At 31.3% G+C, this 19,812-nt stretch overlaps 1 protein-coding gene across 16 annotated transcripts in view; it reads left to right on the top strand.

The window, feature by feature from the left end:
- The window catches only part of LOC129808827 (twitchin), a 182,519-nt gene that overhangs the window by 77,092 nt on the left and 85,615 nt on the right, over positions 1–19,812 (top strand). For 8 of the 16 annotated variants that reach the window (XM_055858737.1, XM_055858739.1, XM_055858736.1 and 5 more), the window contains 3 exons: positions 569–616; positions 7,273–7,420; positions 15,809–16,182. The exons of 1 other annotated variant lie outside the window; for it this stretch is intronic. In XM_055858737.1, coding sequence (XP_055714712.1) covers positions 569–616; positions 7,273–7,420; positions 15,809–16,182 — 570 coding nt within the window. The remainder of the gene's footprint in view (positions 1–568; positions 617–7,272; positions 7,421–15,808; positions 16,183–19,812) is intronic. 7 more of the 16 variants (XM_055858741.1, XM_055858734.1, XM_055858730.1 and 4 more) reach the window with 1 other exon arrangement.

Here is a 19,812-nt window from a genome sequence, read left to right as displayed (position 1 = left end):
GGTTAATCGATTACGTTCACTTATGCTACTTTTGGTTGTTTTCTGTTATTGTTTTCTGACTGTCTTCTATTAACCAGAGATTTTTGCGCTTACTCTTCTGTACTTTCTCTTTTCTCATGCACTATGCTGCCGTTCATCGACTAATCGATGAATTTGCAGCAAAGCTCCTATCTGAAAATTTTCATCGCTTTCCTTTCTGGGAGACTTTCAGCACTTCAAAGTGGATATTTTTTCTGTTTAAGGAAAAGGCCAGGGGTGCGCTTCGATAAAGCAATCGATGAGCTTTTTTCTTCTTTAATCGATTGCACGCCTATGTATATATGCGACTGTTTTTTTCTTTTCACTGCAAAATGGAAAAAGAGAATTTCACGCTCAAAAGAAATCATTCATCGAAAAGCAACTTCAATCTCTCCAATTAAAACTGTATAGCCATTGATAAATAATCTCTATTTAAGGAACTCATCGATTTTTCTTTCATACAAAATTTTTTTTTGTATTTTGTGGTACTATCAATTGTTCTTTGTCTCTTTTTTTTATTGTTTCCATCTTCAATGTGTCATGGATAAAGATTAAAAAAGGTGGACGTCCTGGAGAATTGGAATCATCTCAGAAACAGGTTCTAATCCGTGTTTAAAACAAAAAATACTATATTTTTTTGTTTTTTTTTCAATGTTTTTTTTTTCTTGTTAAAAAAGTTTTTTGTTGTTGTTCAACAATTCCCCCAAACTATTTTTAAAAAAAAAATTCAACCCTTTTTTTCTATCAACAACAACAACAAAAACTACAAAAAAATAATAATAAAAAATAAATAATTAAATAATTAAATATTTATATATAGAAAAAAATTAAAAATAGTAATAATAAAAACTGTGGCTAATTCTAGCGGTGAGACAAGGGAAATCGATGAATATCAACTACAAAAACCAAAAAAACAAAATATTCTCTTCTCCGTTTTTTTCATATTTGTCTTGTACTATCTCTCTGTCTCTTTTCTTTTTTTTCTGTCTACACTCTATTCCTTTCCTTGTCTCTTCTGCTGACTATCGTGTTTCGTGTTTTGTTTTCACAAAAAAAAATGAAAAAAATTGTAAATTACCATATTTGTCTGTTTAACGCTCTAAAAGGTTTATGTCTCTACTCTATTGCTACAATGAGAGAGTGATTGAGGTTATTTTAACTGAAACAATTTAAAAAGGAACAGCTTTGCAAAGGACAATGGGCAAAATACAAGGGGTTACTCAAGATTGAAAATTTGTGTCCATATTCCGTTTATTCCATGTGATTTTAATGATTCCAAATGTGTGATTCTGTTAATAATTTCATTCGGTATTCCGTGATTCTTAATTATTCCATTCTGTGATTCTGTTTATCCTAGAATTCTTCGAATCTATCGAATTGCAGATTTTGGTTAGTACGATCTATTTCGTTTGTTTTTGGAGCAAATTAAATTTTTCTTTCTGTCACAATTCGTCGCTTCAAAAACCTTTACTTAAGAACCTTTTTTTAAATGTTTTGTATTTATGGGCTTATTTTTATCCAGTCGGCCTTCTTTAATGCTACATATTTCAAAATTTGAATTTCTATTCAATTCTGAAACTAAACAATTAAAATTAAAAAAAAAGAAAAACATGAAAGTATAAAACTTAAAATAAATTCAATTCACACAAGACGCTTCTTCGGTTTTGAAATATTTCTTGTAGAATTTTTCAAGTTTTTCAAAAAAAAACTTAAAATCATTTAATTTGGATTCAAAATCAGTAGGAGATAAATAACGATAAAATATACAAAAAGCGCAACATCTAATTTTAAAAATCTTCAAAATAGGATTTTTTAGACAATCTGGAAGAAGTTTTTAGGAAATATGTAGCTATAAAGATTTTCACATTAGGCCTCAAAATAATCAAAATGGGATTAGAATTCAATTTTTGAAACAAAGTTTTAAGACTCTAATCAACATCATTTTTCAGTCCACTTTTGATCAAAATTTCCCGCGATTTTCTTCAAGGAAAAGCCTTCTTGGTGGCTTTAGGAAACTTTCAGCTTACGAAATTCGTCGAAAAATTGAATTTAAATTAATTTCTTGATCTTAAACACGTAAAAAATAATTTTTCTTTATGAGAATTTCCACCCGATTTTTTGTTGTTAGTATTTTCATTTTTGAAAATTATTTGATATCATCAAGAAACGACGTGAATTTTACAGAGAAAGCTTATAGAAATTTGTTCTAAGAAAGTTAAGAAAAAAAACGGAAGGTGCTTTGAATTTCTTTTTCTTAAAACAAAAAAGCTAATATTTATATTTGGAAATCAATTAAATCTGATTATATGCTGTCTGAACTAAACCACTTAAAATTATCAAAATTGAATTACAATAAGATTTATTCTGATATTTCAAGTATTTAAAGTCTAAGGACCTCGACCTCAGGGCAGACCTAGGACAAGGTGGCCGAATAAAATTCAGGATCTTGCATGGGAGCGCCTCGGGATCGAACCCGAACATCTTCCTGAAGTGGCGGAGGATCGACAAGCGTGGGCTACTAATTTGGATGTCATGGGCGCGCGACCCCAATAGGCATAAGCGGTTGAAAATGCATGAATGAATGAATTGAAGTATAAGAGCCTTTGTGGTCTCTAGGAACATCGTTTTGGGTTCTTCAAGTTTAAAGAATAATTTCTGGAAAGCTACTTAGATCCATGCACTCTTAGCTACTTAAATCCTTGTACTCTTTGTCTAAATCCGATAAAATCGTATGAATCGGCATAGTGATTTTCTTGAAAAACAGGTCGCAAGTGGATTCCTTTTTCCTTTTATTGATTTTTAGATAAGCTCAAGTCATAATAATTGAACTTAGGGTGGAATCACCAGTTCTCGCCAGTGCCCCACTTTTCGCCACTTACATTGAAATCGCTATTTTTCGCAATTTATGAAATAAATGAGTCGCGATTTTTTTGTATTGTTTCTGCTTCTACGCATAGAATCGAAAAATAATAATTATTCGTTTTGGATTCACGATTTTGATCACTTTTTAGAGCAATATTTTAAGCAAGTGCATCGAATCCAACATCTCTTACCAAATGTACTAAGTGTCGTCAAATTTTCATCAGGCCAAAAATACCTATTTGGGTAAATAATTTGTCTATTGAATATTTAATTGCACTTGTGGAATACATAAAATTTGTATTTAGTCACTTAATATTTCATTTTATATTATTTTTGTATAAAAATGAGGCATGGCGAGAAGTGGTAATATTCTGGAATTGATTTTACCACCTGTCGCCATATCTTTTCAAGAGGCGACGCTAACTTCACTTCGTACATTCTCAGTTGTCAAATCTACATTGTTTACTTTCTGCAAAAGCCCGATAATTTGATTTCTCAAATAAAAGTGAAGAAAAATCATTTAAAGAGAGTAGTAATAAAGTGATCACAAGGAAAGAGAAATGATGAATGTATTCTTTTCGTAGCATTGCCTAAAATAACCGAGTGTGGTTCTTTTCAAGTGGGTGGCGAGAAGTGGTTACAAATTTTACAAAACTGGCGAAAAGTGGTAAAAAGTGGCGACGAAATGGTTATTTTTGCATTATTAATAAAAATCAGTTTTTTAAGTAGTCCAGCGTTATGTTCTAGGATTATTGTTTTCACGTATCTAGAGCCAATACATCTAAGTAGCTTTGTGTCAAATTTGACTCATCTTGTAACAAGGATTCAAAAGTTATGATTAAATTAATTTAATTTTTTCCTAAACATGGCGATAGCCGGTTATTCCACCCTATTTTGACAAATTTTCGGGAAAAGTCTTATTCTTTGCGTTCGCAAAACGTTTTCTGTTGGGGACAGCTCTCCAATTTGACTCGCCTCTTGCTAAAATCCTGGCTGTAACCTTGCCTCTAAATAGAGCCTCTTATCAATCCTAAAGAAAGGGCAACTCAATCTGTGCAAAATACTGAACATAGGACAAAACGCAGTGCCTCATCGTTTGCTGGAGCGAGGATGCAATCGTGGAAATAGCTATAACACTTTTAAGAATTCGGGATTGGGATTTCAGCTTTCAGGATTTTGGCCTTCGGGATTTTGACCGGTTACCTGTTGTTTTATTTGAAAGTGTGAAAAAATGTCCATTTTTATTAATCTTCTTTGGAAAATTAAAAAAAAAATCCATAGAAATCTGTAAGGTACTTTGTCTTATCATTATTTATCGCGGAGTTTTAGGAAGGAGTGATTCTGTGATTCCATTTAATTCTAGTAATTTCATTTCTATTTAATTTGATTCCAGTAATTCTTGCAGGAATATCATTTCAGATTCTATCAGAATCTTATGAGGGATTCCATGGATTCTATGGATTCTAACGGAAAAATGTGTCGGTATTCCAAACTTGAGTAACCCCTTGCATAAAAAATTAGAAATATAAAAAATAAATAAATAAAAAAAATCACTCATTAATACGGTAATGTGAAAATTCGTTACTTTTGAGCTTAAATATTAAGTTATTATATCAAACAGTTGGAGATTTTCAAAAAAAAAATATTCTAAATTTCTACAAACTTCTACTTTACGATTACGTACAAACATTTGACAGACATGACTTTAGGAAGTGAGGTAAAATTATTTTCTCTATGGGTCACTGGTGACTAAATCGTACTTAGAAGGTTTCAAAGGTCACTGAATTCAAATTCTTTACATTAATTCAACTTTAAACTCTATTTAATTATTGATTATTGTAATTCAATTTCCATTTAATTTGTTTCCAGTGATTCTTGAAGGAATATCATTTGAGATTCTATTAGAATCTTATGAGTGACCCCGTGGATTCTATGGGCTCTAACGGAAAAATGTGTCGGTATTCCAAACTTGAGTAACCTCTTGCTTGCCAACACTGAGAGAAATCCGGAAAAATTAAAATAACATTCCGGAAATGTTAATTTTACCTTGCAGTATTGATCCGAAATCGATGAAAATATTACCCTTTTTAGTTGTATTAGGGGTAAAATGTACCCTTTTTTATCTTAATTTTACCCTTAAAAGGTTGTAAAATTAATTTGAAAAATTTTGATATGGGTCGATCCATCTCAAGACGAACGAGAAAATCGCAAATCGCGGGTTCATGGTCTTAGATGTTTTTGAATTTTACATATGTTAAAGTACACGATAAAATAATATACTTCTATTTTTTTTTCGCCCAAAAAAAATTCCTGGCCGGAGACACATGGCGTCAAAGATGGCGTCTTGCGCTTCATTCGTCAATTGAGATTTTTTAAAAATATTTCAAAATGCTCTATCTCGCGAACGGGTTGAGATTTCTTCTTACTCTTTTTTTTATTTGAAAGATAATTTTATACTCTTTAAAACGATATACTAGTTTTCGTATTATCTGCTCAAGTTTTTTTTGAAACAGTCTTTTAATTTTTTTCTTGAAAAAATTTAAAAATTAATTTTTCTCAAAAACCCCATTCTCAATCATTTTCATTTTTTTACCGTTGATCAGTAATATTGAGTACTACAGTCCCTGCAAAGGCGAGCTTCCACTTTTGCGCTTATTTTTTTTTTTTAAATATTCAAATTTTAACAACATTTTCAAAAAAGCAAAAATACCAGTTAAACTCAAAATTTTGAGTTCAATTTTTCAGGGAATACAGTACTCCACAATACTTATAAACAGTTAAAAAATCAAAAATTTTCGATCTCCCGTTTTTGAAAAAAAAATTCTTTTTTTTTGATTTTCAAATAAAAATGCCTTTTATTGACAAAAATAAAGCTTTAAATCATATTTAATAAATGTACTAATTATGTTTTTTTGTTTTCTTTAAGTTTCTCAAAAAAAAATTTTGAAAATTTTTGATTTTTTTTTGAAAAATTAAAAAAAATCTTTTAATTCTAGGTTAAAAAAAAAGTTCAACATTTTAACACGTGTGTTGAATGTATCTTAAAGTTGTAAATTTGTCATAAAAAGGCATTTTTATTTGAAAATCAAAAAAAAAAGAATTTTTTTTTCAAAAACGGTTGATCGAAAATTTTTTATTTTTTAACTGTTTATAAGTATTGTGGAGTACTGTATTCCCTGAAAAATTGAACTCAAAATTTTGAGTTTAACTGGTATTTTTGCTTTTTTGAAAATGTTGTTAAAATTTGAATATTTTTTTAAAAAAAAAAATAAGCGCAAAAGTGGAAGCTCGCCTTTGCAGGGAATGTAGTACTCAATGTTACTGATCAACGGTAAAAAAAATGAAAATGACTGAGAATGGGGTTTTTGAGAAAAATTAATTTTTAAATTTTTTCAAGAAAAAAATTAAAAGACTGTTACAAAAAAAACTTGAGCAGATAATACGAAAACTAGTATATCGTTTTAAAGAGTATAAAATTATCTTTCAAATAAAAAAAAGAGTAAGAAGAAATCTCAACCCGTTCGCGAGATAGAGCATTTTGAAATATTTGGCAAAAATCTCAATTGACGAATGAAGCGCAAGACGCCATCTTTGACGCCATGTGTCTCCGGTCAGGAATTTTTTTGGGCGAAAAAAAAATAGAAGTATATTATTTTATCGTGTACTTTAACATATGTAAAATTCAAAAACATCTAAGACCATGGAGGGTACCCCTATGGTTGTCTTGAGATGGATTGGCCCATATATTTTTACACCTAAAAGGTGTTAAAGTTATGAGGAAAAAGAGTTAATCGCACCCTCTTTTTTTTTCTCAGTGAAGGACTGATAGTCCTTTTTGACTTGGGTTTCGGCAATTTTTAAGTCATACACTAATACCTACAAAATGGACCTAGTCTCATCTCTGGCGAAGGGTTGGACCAGCTGCCATACATATCAGCCCATTGTCCTTTAGCGAAATCAAATTTAAAGGAAGCTTTCAGACCTTTCAGAGACATTTAAACAGGATTCTTAGACTTATTTTTGGAATTCTATTAACAAAAAAAGAAATTATGTTTTTTTTTTAATTCTCGGAAAAAAAGTGTTCCAATTAAGAAAGAAGTCTACCGAAAGGCTTTGATTTAATTCTCATGCTTTAATTAAATTTAAATGTCAATCACTCTCTTTGTTAATTATCTCTGATCTTCTGTTGTTTTTTTTTTGTATCTCTCTCTGTCTAAAGCTGCTTCAGTTGCCTCTGAAAAGCAAAGAAAAAAAGGCATCTAAATGTGTTTTTCTTCTAAATGTTCAGCTCGATTGATGATGCGTAATTGGATTTAACTCAAAATGTTTAATAAATTGGGAAATTTTCCAAATATAAAAAGACAAAAAAATCGTTTGGGATTGTTTTCACAGCGTCGACGACCATCAGTGGACCTCAGGCGTCCCAGTGTCCAGGATTTGGAGGACAAAATCAACCAACCGTCGACTCCGCTGAGAGAAATTGGCGAAGTCGGACCACCAGCAATTGTTGATGTCCAGGAGAGCTACTCAGCGGTGGAAGGTAACGCCATCACTCCGTGGATTGTGCCAAAGATTTTGCCAACGTTGTTCAATTTTCACTGTTTTCTTTTTTCATTTTTGATTTTGCAACTATTGCTGTTTTTTTCTTTCTTGTTTTTTTTTTTTTTGAAAGTCTTTCTGAGAAAATCATGAAAATTAACCTAAAAAACCAAATAGCATGTAGCCTACTTATCCTTACTAATACGACCCAACAAAAAAAAGAAGATATAAACTTCCCAAAAAATCAGCTTGTTCCCCCAAAAATTTTGTGACTGAAATGGTTTTCTTGGCATATTGTGAGGTTATGTGGATGAATCTCTTTGCATTTTTCTTCTGTTGTTTGAATGTGATCTTTCATGTGATATAATAGAAATAAAAATACAAAAAAAAAACCTCGAAATACTCAGCTTGAAAATAAGTTTCTTTTTTTTTATTTAAGTCATGCAGAGAATTTTTGGTTTTAAAAACGTTCAAATTGAAAAATATGACTGAAGAAAGCTTCTTATTTGCCCAGCGAACATCAAATACTAAGCATTTTCAAGTTAGCTGAACAAATATATATAATATTTTCAGCTGAATTCTGCTAAGTTTGAAATGACACTCGCGATCGCAGCGGTGATTAGCAGGGTTGTGCTTTTACATAGTAAAAAATATTTTTTACATTTTACATGTAAAAAATATTTTTTACATTTTACATGTAAAAAATATGTAAAAATGTAAAAAATATGTAAAATGTAAAAAATGTGTAAAATGCAAAAAAGGAAAATGACGCATTTTTGAATCTTTTGAACATTTCCTGTTAGCAATACCAATATTGATATTTCTTATGAGAAATATCAAGGAAACATTTTTGGGAAAACCATTAAACAAATTTCATTTTGAAAACCCATAGATATGAAGTAATTGAACGATTTTGTACACATAAAACATACTGCCTGTAGTAAAATAATGTTAATTTTTTCTAATTAAAAAGAACTTCTTTCACAGATAGGGTAGAGTAAGTACTTTTGGCCACTTTAAGGTTTCATGTGCTTGTAATTTTTATAATCTCTATTTAAAAAAAATTAAATTTTATACAAAGATACCTTAAAGCCGTTTCTTCCTAATAATCCAAGAGAATTCCCAATTTTTTTTTTTTTTGATATTTTTAGTGAAAAAAGCATTTTATGCAACTATGCGTGTTTCAGTACTTTTGGCCACTTGTTTCCAATAGAATTTTAATGAAATAACAGGAGAAATAGTTCTCAAAAACTTTCACAAATACGCAGCACAAGTCCTATTCTTATTTAACGCGAATTTTATGGGATTATTAGAGTATTTTAAACGAATTTTTTGCACATTTTCTTTTTGATGTTAAAATTAGTCAAAAGTCACGATTGTTTTTTACTGAATTCCGCGAGGTGTGCCTCATGTAAAATGTATGGAAAATGAATGGCCAAAAGTACTTACACAGCAGAAAAAAGTAAGCTCTTTTTGCCATATCCGATTTTCATTTAATTTGTTAGAAAACCTTATTAAGGATGATATCACAATAAAATTTGGTTAATTAAGAAATAGACTTTCATTGAATAACATCAAATATTTTCATCAAAAGTATGAAATAATGCAAAACATTTTCTCTGAACATTGACAAGTTTCTTAAGAATCCCATGATTTTTTAGTTTACCTTGTCGAGAATTTCTTTCAATAATTTAGAATTAATCAAGTCGATACAAAATCAAATATGGTTTTCTGATTCGTTAGATTAGAGGTCACGAAATAAGACCCATATCCCTGTTCTAAATAAACTCATAATTGCCTTAAATGTGATTTTACTTTAGGTGGCCAAAAGTAATTACATGGCCAAAAGGGCTGACTCTACCCTAGATATTTCACAATGCTGTCTATATTAAATCCTTAAAATGTTAAGCTTTTTGACCGTTAACGAAAAATAGAATAAAATTTTATATTATTAGTAAACTAAACATGTAAAGCAACGAGACATTAAAAATATGATTTTTTCACTATTCGTAATTGGCAAATGACATGACTTGATCAATCAATTTTTAAAATAAAAAAAAACTTTATTATTTTTTATAGTAATTATATAGACTATTTTTTATGAGATTTTGATATAACAATAACCGGCACTGCTTCAGCATAAATTGGTTAATATTGTGTTCAAATTGCGCGCAACTTACGCTTAAAATAATTTCGCTTGTATGTAGTGCACTCATAGCTTCAACACGAAAAGAATAAATTACAAATAAAAAGCGCACAGCTTCAGCATAAGACGGTTAAAATTGAATGTAAAATCCTCACAGGTTCCTAACGAAACGTTTCGCAATTTTGATCGTTTTACTCAGATTTTGTGCAGATTTTATTAAAATCGATACAATATCGTAATTTTTGGATGATTTTTTGTTTAATACATTAGTTACAGTTTAATAATAAAGGACGATGGTTTCTAGAACATGTAAAAATTGGCCTCAGATCAATGTCCAAGAAGGAGTACCCGATTTTCCCTGGTAATGCCCTAGACACACTTACGACTAAAGTCCAGAGACGACTAAGCTAGTTCATAGCCAAGTCAGTTCTTGACACATTACGAATGAGGATTAGCATTCACTGATGTCTACAAAACATAACTTTCGTGGGTTTTATGCAGATATTTCTACTGAAATACACTAATACTCCTCTAAAAATGAAACTATTTGTAAACTCATGTCTCAGTACACGTGCAATAAATATTGTTAATGGGAATTATTTGTGAGGTGGAAGTTAACTCGCAACTTAAACCAATTTAGACGATTCTAGTGAATAATTCTTGTTGTTATACGTGAATTGTGAAGTAAATTTAAAAGTAGTTTCATTCCAAAGGTGTACTTGTCCATTTCAGTAGAAATAATCTGCATAAAAACTCACGAAAGGTATGTTTTGTGAGTGTCAGAAAATGTTAAGCCGCGTTTGTAGTATGTCAGGAACTGACTTGGCTATGAACGAGCTTAGTCGTCTCTGGGCTTTAGTCGTAAGTGTGTCTAGGTCATAATTGTAGTAAAAATTTTTTAAAAAAATTGTAAACATTATCATTACTACAGAATCAGTGTTAGCAAGAAGAGACTGATTCTCTTCATGAAAACATTATTTTCTGGGATGTGATGTCTTGGACAAGGTATATAACAAGTCAAAAAAATTGTAAAGAATTAAGAAATAAATCTTAATTTGAATGATTTTCTCAATATTAATGATTAACGGAAAACACAGAGCAATTGGAAAACTCCCTGAACGTAGGTTAAAAAAAGTTATGTGTCATTTATATGGTTTATATTTGTTCAACCGGGCAAAGGAAAATTTGAACTGGGGTTGCCAGTAAATTTCACCATGCATTTTCGACGACAAGTTTTACGGCAAAAAGTCGCAAAATATTTTACAGATTACAATGAAATCTTTGATTGAGTGAAAAACAAAAATTTACATTTGAAATTTGATGCATATAGGGTAAGTTGCATAAATTGGAACAATTTCCAGAGGCTCGAACTTTGATACAAGATTAAAGACATTATAAATACATTTTTCCCTGATGACATACATAAATTTGCTCCTTGATTCTTCTAGAATATTACCGTTTCATGGAAATTCTTGAAAAACAGTTTGAAAAGTTCTTAAATACAAGAAAAATACATGAGTGCAAAACAATATAATTTGGACAGGGTGGGACAAGTTGGACGTGGGAATTTGGACAATGCGTAGGGGAAGGTTGTGCAAGTTTCAAGATTTTTTACTGAATGCCATACACACTGAATCAATTATACCACTAGGGTAAAGTGTATAATTAAAAAGTAAAAAACATTAAGGCTTAGATATATATTATTTATTAAATCTTTTTCTTGGATATTTTAATTTTCTTGCTTTGCTCCTTTTCTTCTTTTATTTTGAGCCTTTCTTCCTGTTTCTGAAGTCTAATTCCTTTTTTTTTCTTGCATAACCTCTTCCTTTAGTTTTCTTTAATCATAGGAATTGTCACAAAGAACTTCAAACATGAATTTAAAAACTCCATAGAATAATAATAGATACCTGTCCACCTTTGGGCGAAAGCATTACACCCGTTTCGTCAAGATTAAAGACGCGATCAGGAGGAGGTTCCAGAAGACCTTTGGATTTTAAATATTCATGAGTTTTCTCAAACCACTCAGTGGTAATACTAGCTCTTTGGGTTCTGTATGCTTCTGGTGTACGAAGTCTCAATTCTGGGTATCTGTTCAAAAAACTCTTGAACCAAGAGTATCCTGGCCTTCCATCGGTGAACTCGTTGACAATCTTGAACTTCTTACAAATAATTTGCACAGTGTTGAGGACTTGATCTTTTGTTATAGGATGCCACTTGTCACTGCATCCTAAAATCCATTCAACGATCTCATCTTCTATATCTTTTGGCAGCGTAGGAGGCCTTCCCCCAGAGCATTCTTCCGGACATTTCCCGGTCAGCTTATTAAAAAGTGTTGTCCTTGGCACCCCAAATAATACTGACACCTGACTTAGTGACTTTCCTTGACGAAAAGCTTCCAGTGCTTTGTTCACTTGGTCTTGAGTATAGGATTTGTACTTTTTCAATTTATTTGCCTTTTTACCCATCTGAAATAAAAAGAAAACCCCTGCAATACAATCGTATCTCCGGATGTCCAACTTGTCACTTTTGCTCACGCTTCAAATAAGCACTTTTTCTTCATACAGTTAGTAATTATATCAAATAAAACCATTACGTACCGTTAACTATCGAGATTAAACACTTTATTCCACTAAAATTTGCCAGAAATATTGAGAAATGTCAACAGAACCGAAAAACCAAAGTCACTCTTCTTGTGTTTTTATTAGGAAAAAATGGCCGATCGATGTATTTTTTCGACGGTGAAAAGTTACACTGTCAATTGAGGTGAGAATTTTATACGTTAAATCTTATTCATATGAATGGATTTTCACTTTATTTGCAGCACAAGGAACCAAATAATTAAACTATAACATAGAAAAATATGCTAATCAAAATTTAGTACTGTATTTATCAAGAAAAAATTGCCTGTCCAACTTGTCCCAGCGAAATTTTCCAACTTTTGCCATTGTCCAACTTGCACCAATTTACCCTAAATCAATTTTAGATTTTTTACATTTTAACTTTACATGTTAAAAATGTAGCACATGTTAAAAGATTTTTTTTACTATGTAAAAAATGATGTAAAATGTAAAATGTAACAAAAAAATCGCCCAACCCTGATTTTAAGGGGAAATAACGATATATTAACTAAAATTTAACAAATAAAATGTATTATTTATGTTAATAAAAAATAACTGATATTTTCTGTACAATTTTTAGATAAGTTATTTTTCTGGTATGTACCGCATATAATTTTAAGTTAATATAGGGTAAAGGCTCATAATTTTGGACAGTCTGCTTGTAAGCATCGATGTTCCAAGTTTGAAGTGCGATATTTTCAATACTAATAGACTTTTTTTGTTACACTCTTTTCAGAAGGATTGTTTGGAAACTTGCTATTTATCATATTTTTTTTTTCTAAAATTAGTTTTAATACGTTTAAAAATGAATTGATATGTTGAGGTGAATTTTACTCTTATTTTGGACAACTTGTTTATTAATTTGGACAACTTGCCTGTAAATTTGGACAGCTAATCCGCCTCAATAGGATGCCCATTGTTCTTCATTTGATGAACCAATCTTACCAAGTCCTCTTCCTGTTCATGTAAGGGAAACGTAGAATGTCACAGAAGCCCGGAAACTTTCCATATCATTCATTAAAGTGAGTTGACTTCGATGCTCCAAGTACGTGCGGATTCGCGCATTCCCTGGCCTTTCCGGGAGCCTTTCAAGGCATTTGTCCAACCTAGTCATCACAAAACCTAAAAGTTCACGAAATTTCGTTAGAAAAACACCTGTCCAAAATAAGAACCATCACCTCACTGGTAAATGTCTTAAAAAATTTCCCATTTTTCACAAGAAAAATCTAATTCACACGGCAAATCTCACTTTAGGTCAAATGTACAAATCTCCACTAACGTGAATCAACACAATTTTCAATGAATATTCAATAATATCACTCAAGAAAAGCGAGGAAACATTGTTAGTACTTCACCACACCCAATCCGCAAAAAATTACTCTGACTCAAAAATGACTCGTTAATAAATGGTCAAAAAAATTACTCCTAATTGGAATCTTAAGAATTAGTCATATTCACGTCGAATTTTGGTCACAGCATTACTTAAGATTGAATTAGTAATATAACAGTTATTTTACGGTTCTAAAATTTACTCTACCTTGCAGTAACAAAAGCGACTCCAAATGACGGTATTTTTCCGTACAAAAAATGACGTGCCAAAAACAATGCATTTGGCGTCCTTCTCTAGCGCATAGGTACGAAATCGACGTACACACTTTGAATGAAAACGTTAAGTGCACTTCACAACTTTGTATTGAATTACCACTGTAGACAATATTTTCTCAACAATTCTTCACATTTTTTTCTCGTTTTCTACTACGTTCTATGTAAATTTCTCTAGTTTTTTCCTAAATCACTACACACATTTGCGAAGATTTTTGCCGTTCGCCTATTGCTGAATGAGCCATCCGACATGTCGAAAATTTTCCCATTGGATGGCAACAACACAAAAAAATCTTTTAAAATTTTCACTAAATAGGTCTTTTCTACACAAAATTTTAATCACAGGATACTCCAGAGACTGGAGCAAACTCCTAAATCACAAAATTTCATTTTACAACAAAAAATGTTTGTGTGTTTATCATGCAAAAACTTGCCTAATTTTCACTTAACTTCTGTCGGCACTGTACTTTTTCGAATCACAACACACATCTCTACTGAAGGAGCTTTTCCTCCCAATGTACACTATTATATTGTTGAGAAAACACGCGAAAATATCAATTACTTTTGGTTACTTTGCGAATTCACAGCTCTGAATAGTTCTATTTGCCATTTGACAAGTGAAATTTACCCTCAGATATATCCAGTGAGGAGAAGAATTTTTATTAGTACACTGGAAGTCGGCGTCATATTTTAGTCGTATGCGGGTAATTTCAGAGTTATTATGACGCCAAATGACTTCCGTAATTACCGTCATATTATTCCCCACTTACCGTCATTCGACTCTCTGACGACCATAATAGGACCCGTTTTTGGAATCCAGAATACATACATCCAACGGTAATCTTACTCCAAATTGCTATTTGGGCAATAAGACATAAGTAAACACGAAGTTCTGTAATATTTCTCGTAAGCAATTGCTCACACTGAATTTTCAACAAAGCAATTTCAACTCAAATCATATTCAAAATTTAACGTATTTAGTGTCAAAATCTTTCAAAAAGAACAAATATTTAGATAGAATTCATTATTCATCAAATATTGTAATAAAAATCCATCATTTTAATCAATTTATTTTTAGTGTCCAATGTTATCCTCAAAGTGTCCAAAATAAGAAACTAGACAAAATTATGAGCCTTTCCCCTACTTCCATCGTGTTCATATATTATATTTTTTAGAAATAGCTCGATTACATTAAAAATATGTTGGTTACATTTGAGACATACATTATTTGGATATCAAATGCCCCTTGGGTGACCAACCTCCAGAGGCAAACGGTTAAATATGCTGAAAATGCTGCTTTTTTCAGCTAACTCTGTTCGCTGGGTGCTTTTTTTTAAGACAAATATATTTAATTTTTTTTTAAATTCCTGCAAGACTTTTGTGATGTGTGTGATTGATGTTTTCTGAATGGTTTTTATGTTGTCTTTTCGTTTTTTTTTTTTGTTGTTGGCGCGCAAAATCAGCTGGGAAAGCTGCGTGTGATTTTTTCTGTTTAATTTCTTTCTCTGCCTTATTTATTTTTTTCAAAATAAATCTGTTTTCTCTTTTCTTGCTGGCCCCCGGGAAAATCTGGGAAATCTCTGTCTTTCTCTGTCTCCCTCTACTCTCTCTGTCTCTCTCTGTGTCTCTCTGTCTACTGTGTTAAAACTACTTGGCCTAAAACAAAAAATCTGTCTATCTCTTCGCTCTCTGCTGTGCGCACTAACCTCGAAATTCTCACTCACATTTGTCTTCTGTTTTTTTTTTTGCTAAATTTTCTATTTAATTTTCTATTTTTTTTTCTTATCTAAATTTTCTTGGGCGCCCAAAACACATTGGAAATGGCGGAAAAACAAAATCCAACCTAAAAAAATGAAAAACTATCAATTGGACTTGGGGAAACTAATTTTGTGAATTGGTTGTTTTTCTCCACGCTGAAACAAAAAAATGGCGGACAAACTGTCAAAAAACAAAAAATTGGAAACAATTTGAAAACCAAAACCACAAAAACGAAAAAAAAATCGCATTGAAACGCCATTTGCAGATCAAACGGGTTACATCACGGTCCAGGTGGAGGGAAGCCCGGCGCCAACATTCAAATTCTACAAAGGTGTGAGTGAGATTATTGAGGGTGGACGCTTCAAATTCCTAACGGACGGCGAAACAAACTCCATAACACTGTGTATGAGAAAAGTGAAGCCAAATGATGAAGGAAAATACAAGATTGTCGTGGCAAATTGTCATGGTGAAGATTCAGCTGAAATGCAACTTTACGTGAGTGATGCCAGTGGTATGGACTTCAGGGCGATGCTAAAGAAGCGAAAGTACGCCAAGTGGGCGAAGGATCAGACAGATCCAGACTGGGGAGACCTCAAGGAGGTGGAAAAACCAATGCCGGCCCTCAAGAAAGTCGAAAAGGTACGTTTTTGGCCACAAAATTCCTTTAAAAAACCAAAAAAAAAAAGACAAAAAACAAACTCCTTTATTGCAGCAACAACTGTTCAAACAAAAAAATCGTCTTTTTCAGTTATTGTTCATCTGTCGGCAATCGTCTTATATATTGACTATATCATATTTTTTCTTGGGTCAAAAATATATCCCGTAAAACAGTCATGAGAGGTTATAATCAAATTGATATCAATTTTAAATTGACAAATAGGCAAACTTTCAAAGAAATATGATTGAAATTGAAGAAAGCTTATACACAGCTTATACAAAGTAATAAGTTGGACCAGATCGGACTGGTGATGACGTAGATACTTTTTAGAGGTTATGTCAAAAATCAGTTGTTCGTGACTAGCGCCAAAATCTCATGCGAATATCTTTCGAAGGCCAATCTCTGTTTCAAAATTTGCTATAATTGTCCATTGTTCTTCTCCAAAACTCAAAATTCGGTAAAATATTGCCACATTTTTGTGACAAATTAAGAAAAACGCACTAGTTATTTGGTATTCATGTGTTGATCCTTAAAAATAATACTATTTTTCATGTTTCAAAGCAATACAGAAGACTCTCGCAAATTCGGCTCTTTTAAGATCGGGCTACTTTTTAATTCGGGCAGCGGTTACATTTGAAAAAAGTTTGTTGTCATTTTTCAAGTTTGATTATGATTATCAAATGAATCAAATATGCTCAAATTTGGCATAGTTTCTCTTAGTTTTGATGCAATTTTACCTTATTAAGGGATTTTCATCCAATTTACGATATAAATGAGTGTGTAAACTCAATATCTATATGCACATGAATAAAAAATCGTTGCATTTTAAAAAGTTTGTCGCCCGAATTTCTGTCTAATTCGGCTGACATTTCGGTTCCATATGCCCGAATTTGATAGAGTCTACTGTATATCAATAAAAATTATAAGTTTATGAATTCGAGAGCGCCTTTGTAAAATACATCCAAAATAAAACTTTTTCAAATTTGCCTCTGTGGTTAAAGACTTCTTTTAAATGTAAAGGACTCTACTCTACACATTATTGGGAGCAATTTTCGTCAAAAAATCGCATTTTTGACAGAAATTTTACGTTTCTATCTACAGCACTGCAGGCATTTTCCTTCAAAAATGCATTTTATTAAGGAAAGAAATGTTTAGAGTTCATAAAGAGAAATTTTTGTCGAAAGCTGTTCTCTTAACAGATTTTTTGTACATTTCGTCAATTAAATCAGCATTTGTCGTAACTTCATTTTTGCGATTTTGGGATATATACATATTTAGAATCGGCGAAATTTTGTTTATTAAACTCACTTGAGAAAAAGAAACATTTATAAGTCCATTAAAAATTATTTTAAACAAAAATTATCGTAAGTGTCCTTAATTAATAAAAATTTATCAGAATTTGTCGTAACTTCCATTTTTGGAGAAGTTACGACAAATTTTCATACAAAATTTTCTCTAATCAGCATTTGCCGTAACTTTTTTTAGCTCGTTTGCGTGACTTGTAATTTGCAGCAAAAATTTAATATTTCTCAATAAAACGTTCACAAACTCTTCCACATATCCAAAGACAGTGGGAATAATGCAACATTAAATAATTTTAATTCAATATTTGTGAGAAAAAAAGTGAGGAAAAATCCCTGCACATCTGTCATTAATTCAAAACAAAACAAGTGACGCGGCGCACAAAATTTATTCAATAAAATTTATGAAATAAAAGCTTTTAGGGACAGGGATCACAGTTTAATTGACTAGTTTAGTGAATTAAAGGCACTTATTATCACTAGAGTAAATAAAATTGATATAATGTGTTATTGAAAATTGTCATAACTTCCAAGATCTCCATACATTAGAAGTTACGGATTTATAAACGATGCAAGTTACGATAAAATATTACTGTGTTTCTTCTAACATACATCCAATATCTCAGCTTTTAGATCATTTTATAAAGATTTTCTCGAGTTAACTTACAGTTTGTTAGTGGCACTTTTATTATTTTGACTCAAAAGTATCGTTTTCGGGGCTCATTTTTAAGAAAAATGAAGCTGTACTTAAAATTTAGTCTCCTGAAAAGTTGTCAAAAGGAAGTTACGACAAATGCTGATTTAACTGACGATTTATTCCTGGAGGAAATACCGTCAATTTCTTAAAATAAAACAATTCTTAACATAAATTACTACCAGTATAGATACCTTAAGAAAAAGTTTCTTGGCTGATCGATTTTCTTTCAAAACCATTCAAAGAAATATTTATTAAACGATAAAGTAAAAAAGCGTATTGTTTTACTATTTCACGACAAGACTTTTGAATGAAAATTGATTATTTTTAATTAATTAAAAAGTTATACAAATGATAATTTTTATTTAAGTAAAAATTTTGATAATATTTAAATTTTTCGGAGCAACTCGTTCTGCCAAGTATTTTTCTTGGTTTCGTTGCTTTTATTAAAAACGATTTTTGAAAACTTATGTCTAATAAAAATGATTGTATTTTTGAAAATACAGACGACGAGAACCAAAGACTGTCGAGTAAATTTGCATGCTCTTGAGCAAACATAAAAAAAATTTTGAAGCACGTAATTTCAAGATTTTTTTCTAGTTTTTCTTGGCTTAAATATGAAACAAACTTATGAAAATCGAAAATTATTTTAATTTTTCTTCATATTAGAATTATCAGATGCACATTTCGCATTAATTAGGGAGTGCTGCGGCAACTCGCTCTAGTGAAGTACTTTATACAGCCATTTTGTAATTTTTTTTTTTTGAAAATTATAAAGACTTGATCGTGTCCTGCTCGTATGAAAAATCGCGTAAAACCAGAATAAGAAAACTGTTAATTTTTGGTCTCCTAATTTAGATTCCCCCTAATGCATTGTGAATTAAGGGGGGAGTGTCAATTAGAAGACCAAAACTTAGCTGTTTTTCGGACTTTTTCTTTGGAGAAGAAGGAAACGGTCAAGATTCTTGAATTTTTCTTGAGTGCCTCGTCTCACTACTCCCTTACTTCAGGAAAATATGCAGTTCGTAATTTTTATCTGAGAAAAAAAAATCAATTTCCATTAGTGTATTTCATAGTTGAATCCGAATTGAAAATTGAAAATTGAAAAGAAAATCCGAAGAAAATCGTTAAATCGGAACTTTTTTTTTCAAGGTTTTTGAAAAAAATACGTTTTTGGGACAACATTTTGACTTTCAAAGGCTCTGAAAAAAACGAAGAATAAGTTTTCATCAATTCTTTTAGTTCAACTAGAAGAAAATTTAATGCTGAAGAGATTAAGAATTTATTCATTTCATTTGGTCTATCTATCGATTTAAACAATAAAAAAATATAGACCACTTTGGATCTTCTAATTTACACTCCCCCTTATGGTCTCTACGCACTAGAGAAAATTATGTTCATATTGGAGCAAATTCCCTACGCTTGTGTAGGAAAAACTCTTTAATATGGACATAAATATCTCTAATATGTAGAGGTCAATAAGGATGAGTATATTTTCAAAAATTTGAAAAGTACAAAAAAATTTTTGCCTCCCCGTGAACAAATTTCGTTCCTACGCCCCTGATTGGGAATATATCAAAATTACACTGTGCAACGATGATTTTGTCTCTGGGTTT

The sequence above is a fragment of the Phlebotomus papatasi genome, chromosome 5, assembly GCF_024763615.1.
Source record: "Phlebotomus papatasi isolate M1 chromosome 5, Ppap_2.1, whole genome shotgun sequence".
Classification (NCBI taxonomy): Eukaryota; Metazoa; Arthropoda; class Insecta; order Diptera; family Psychodidae; genus Phlebotomus; species Phlebotomus papatasi.
This window is presented reverse-complemented; position numbering and strand designations above follow the sequence as displayed.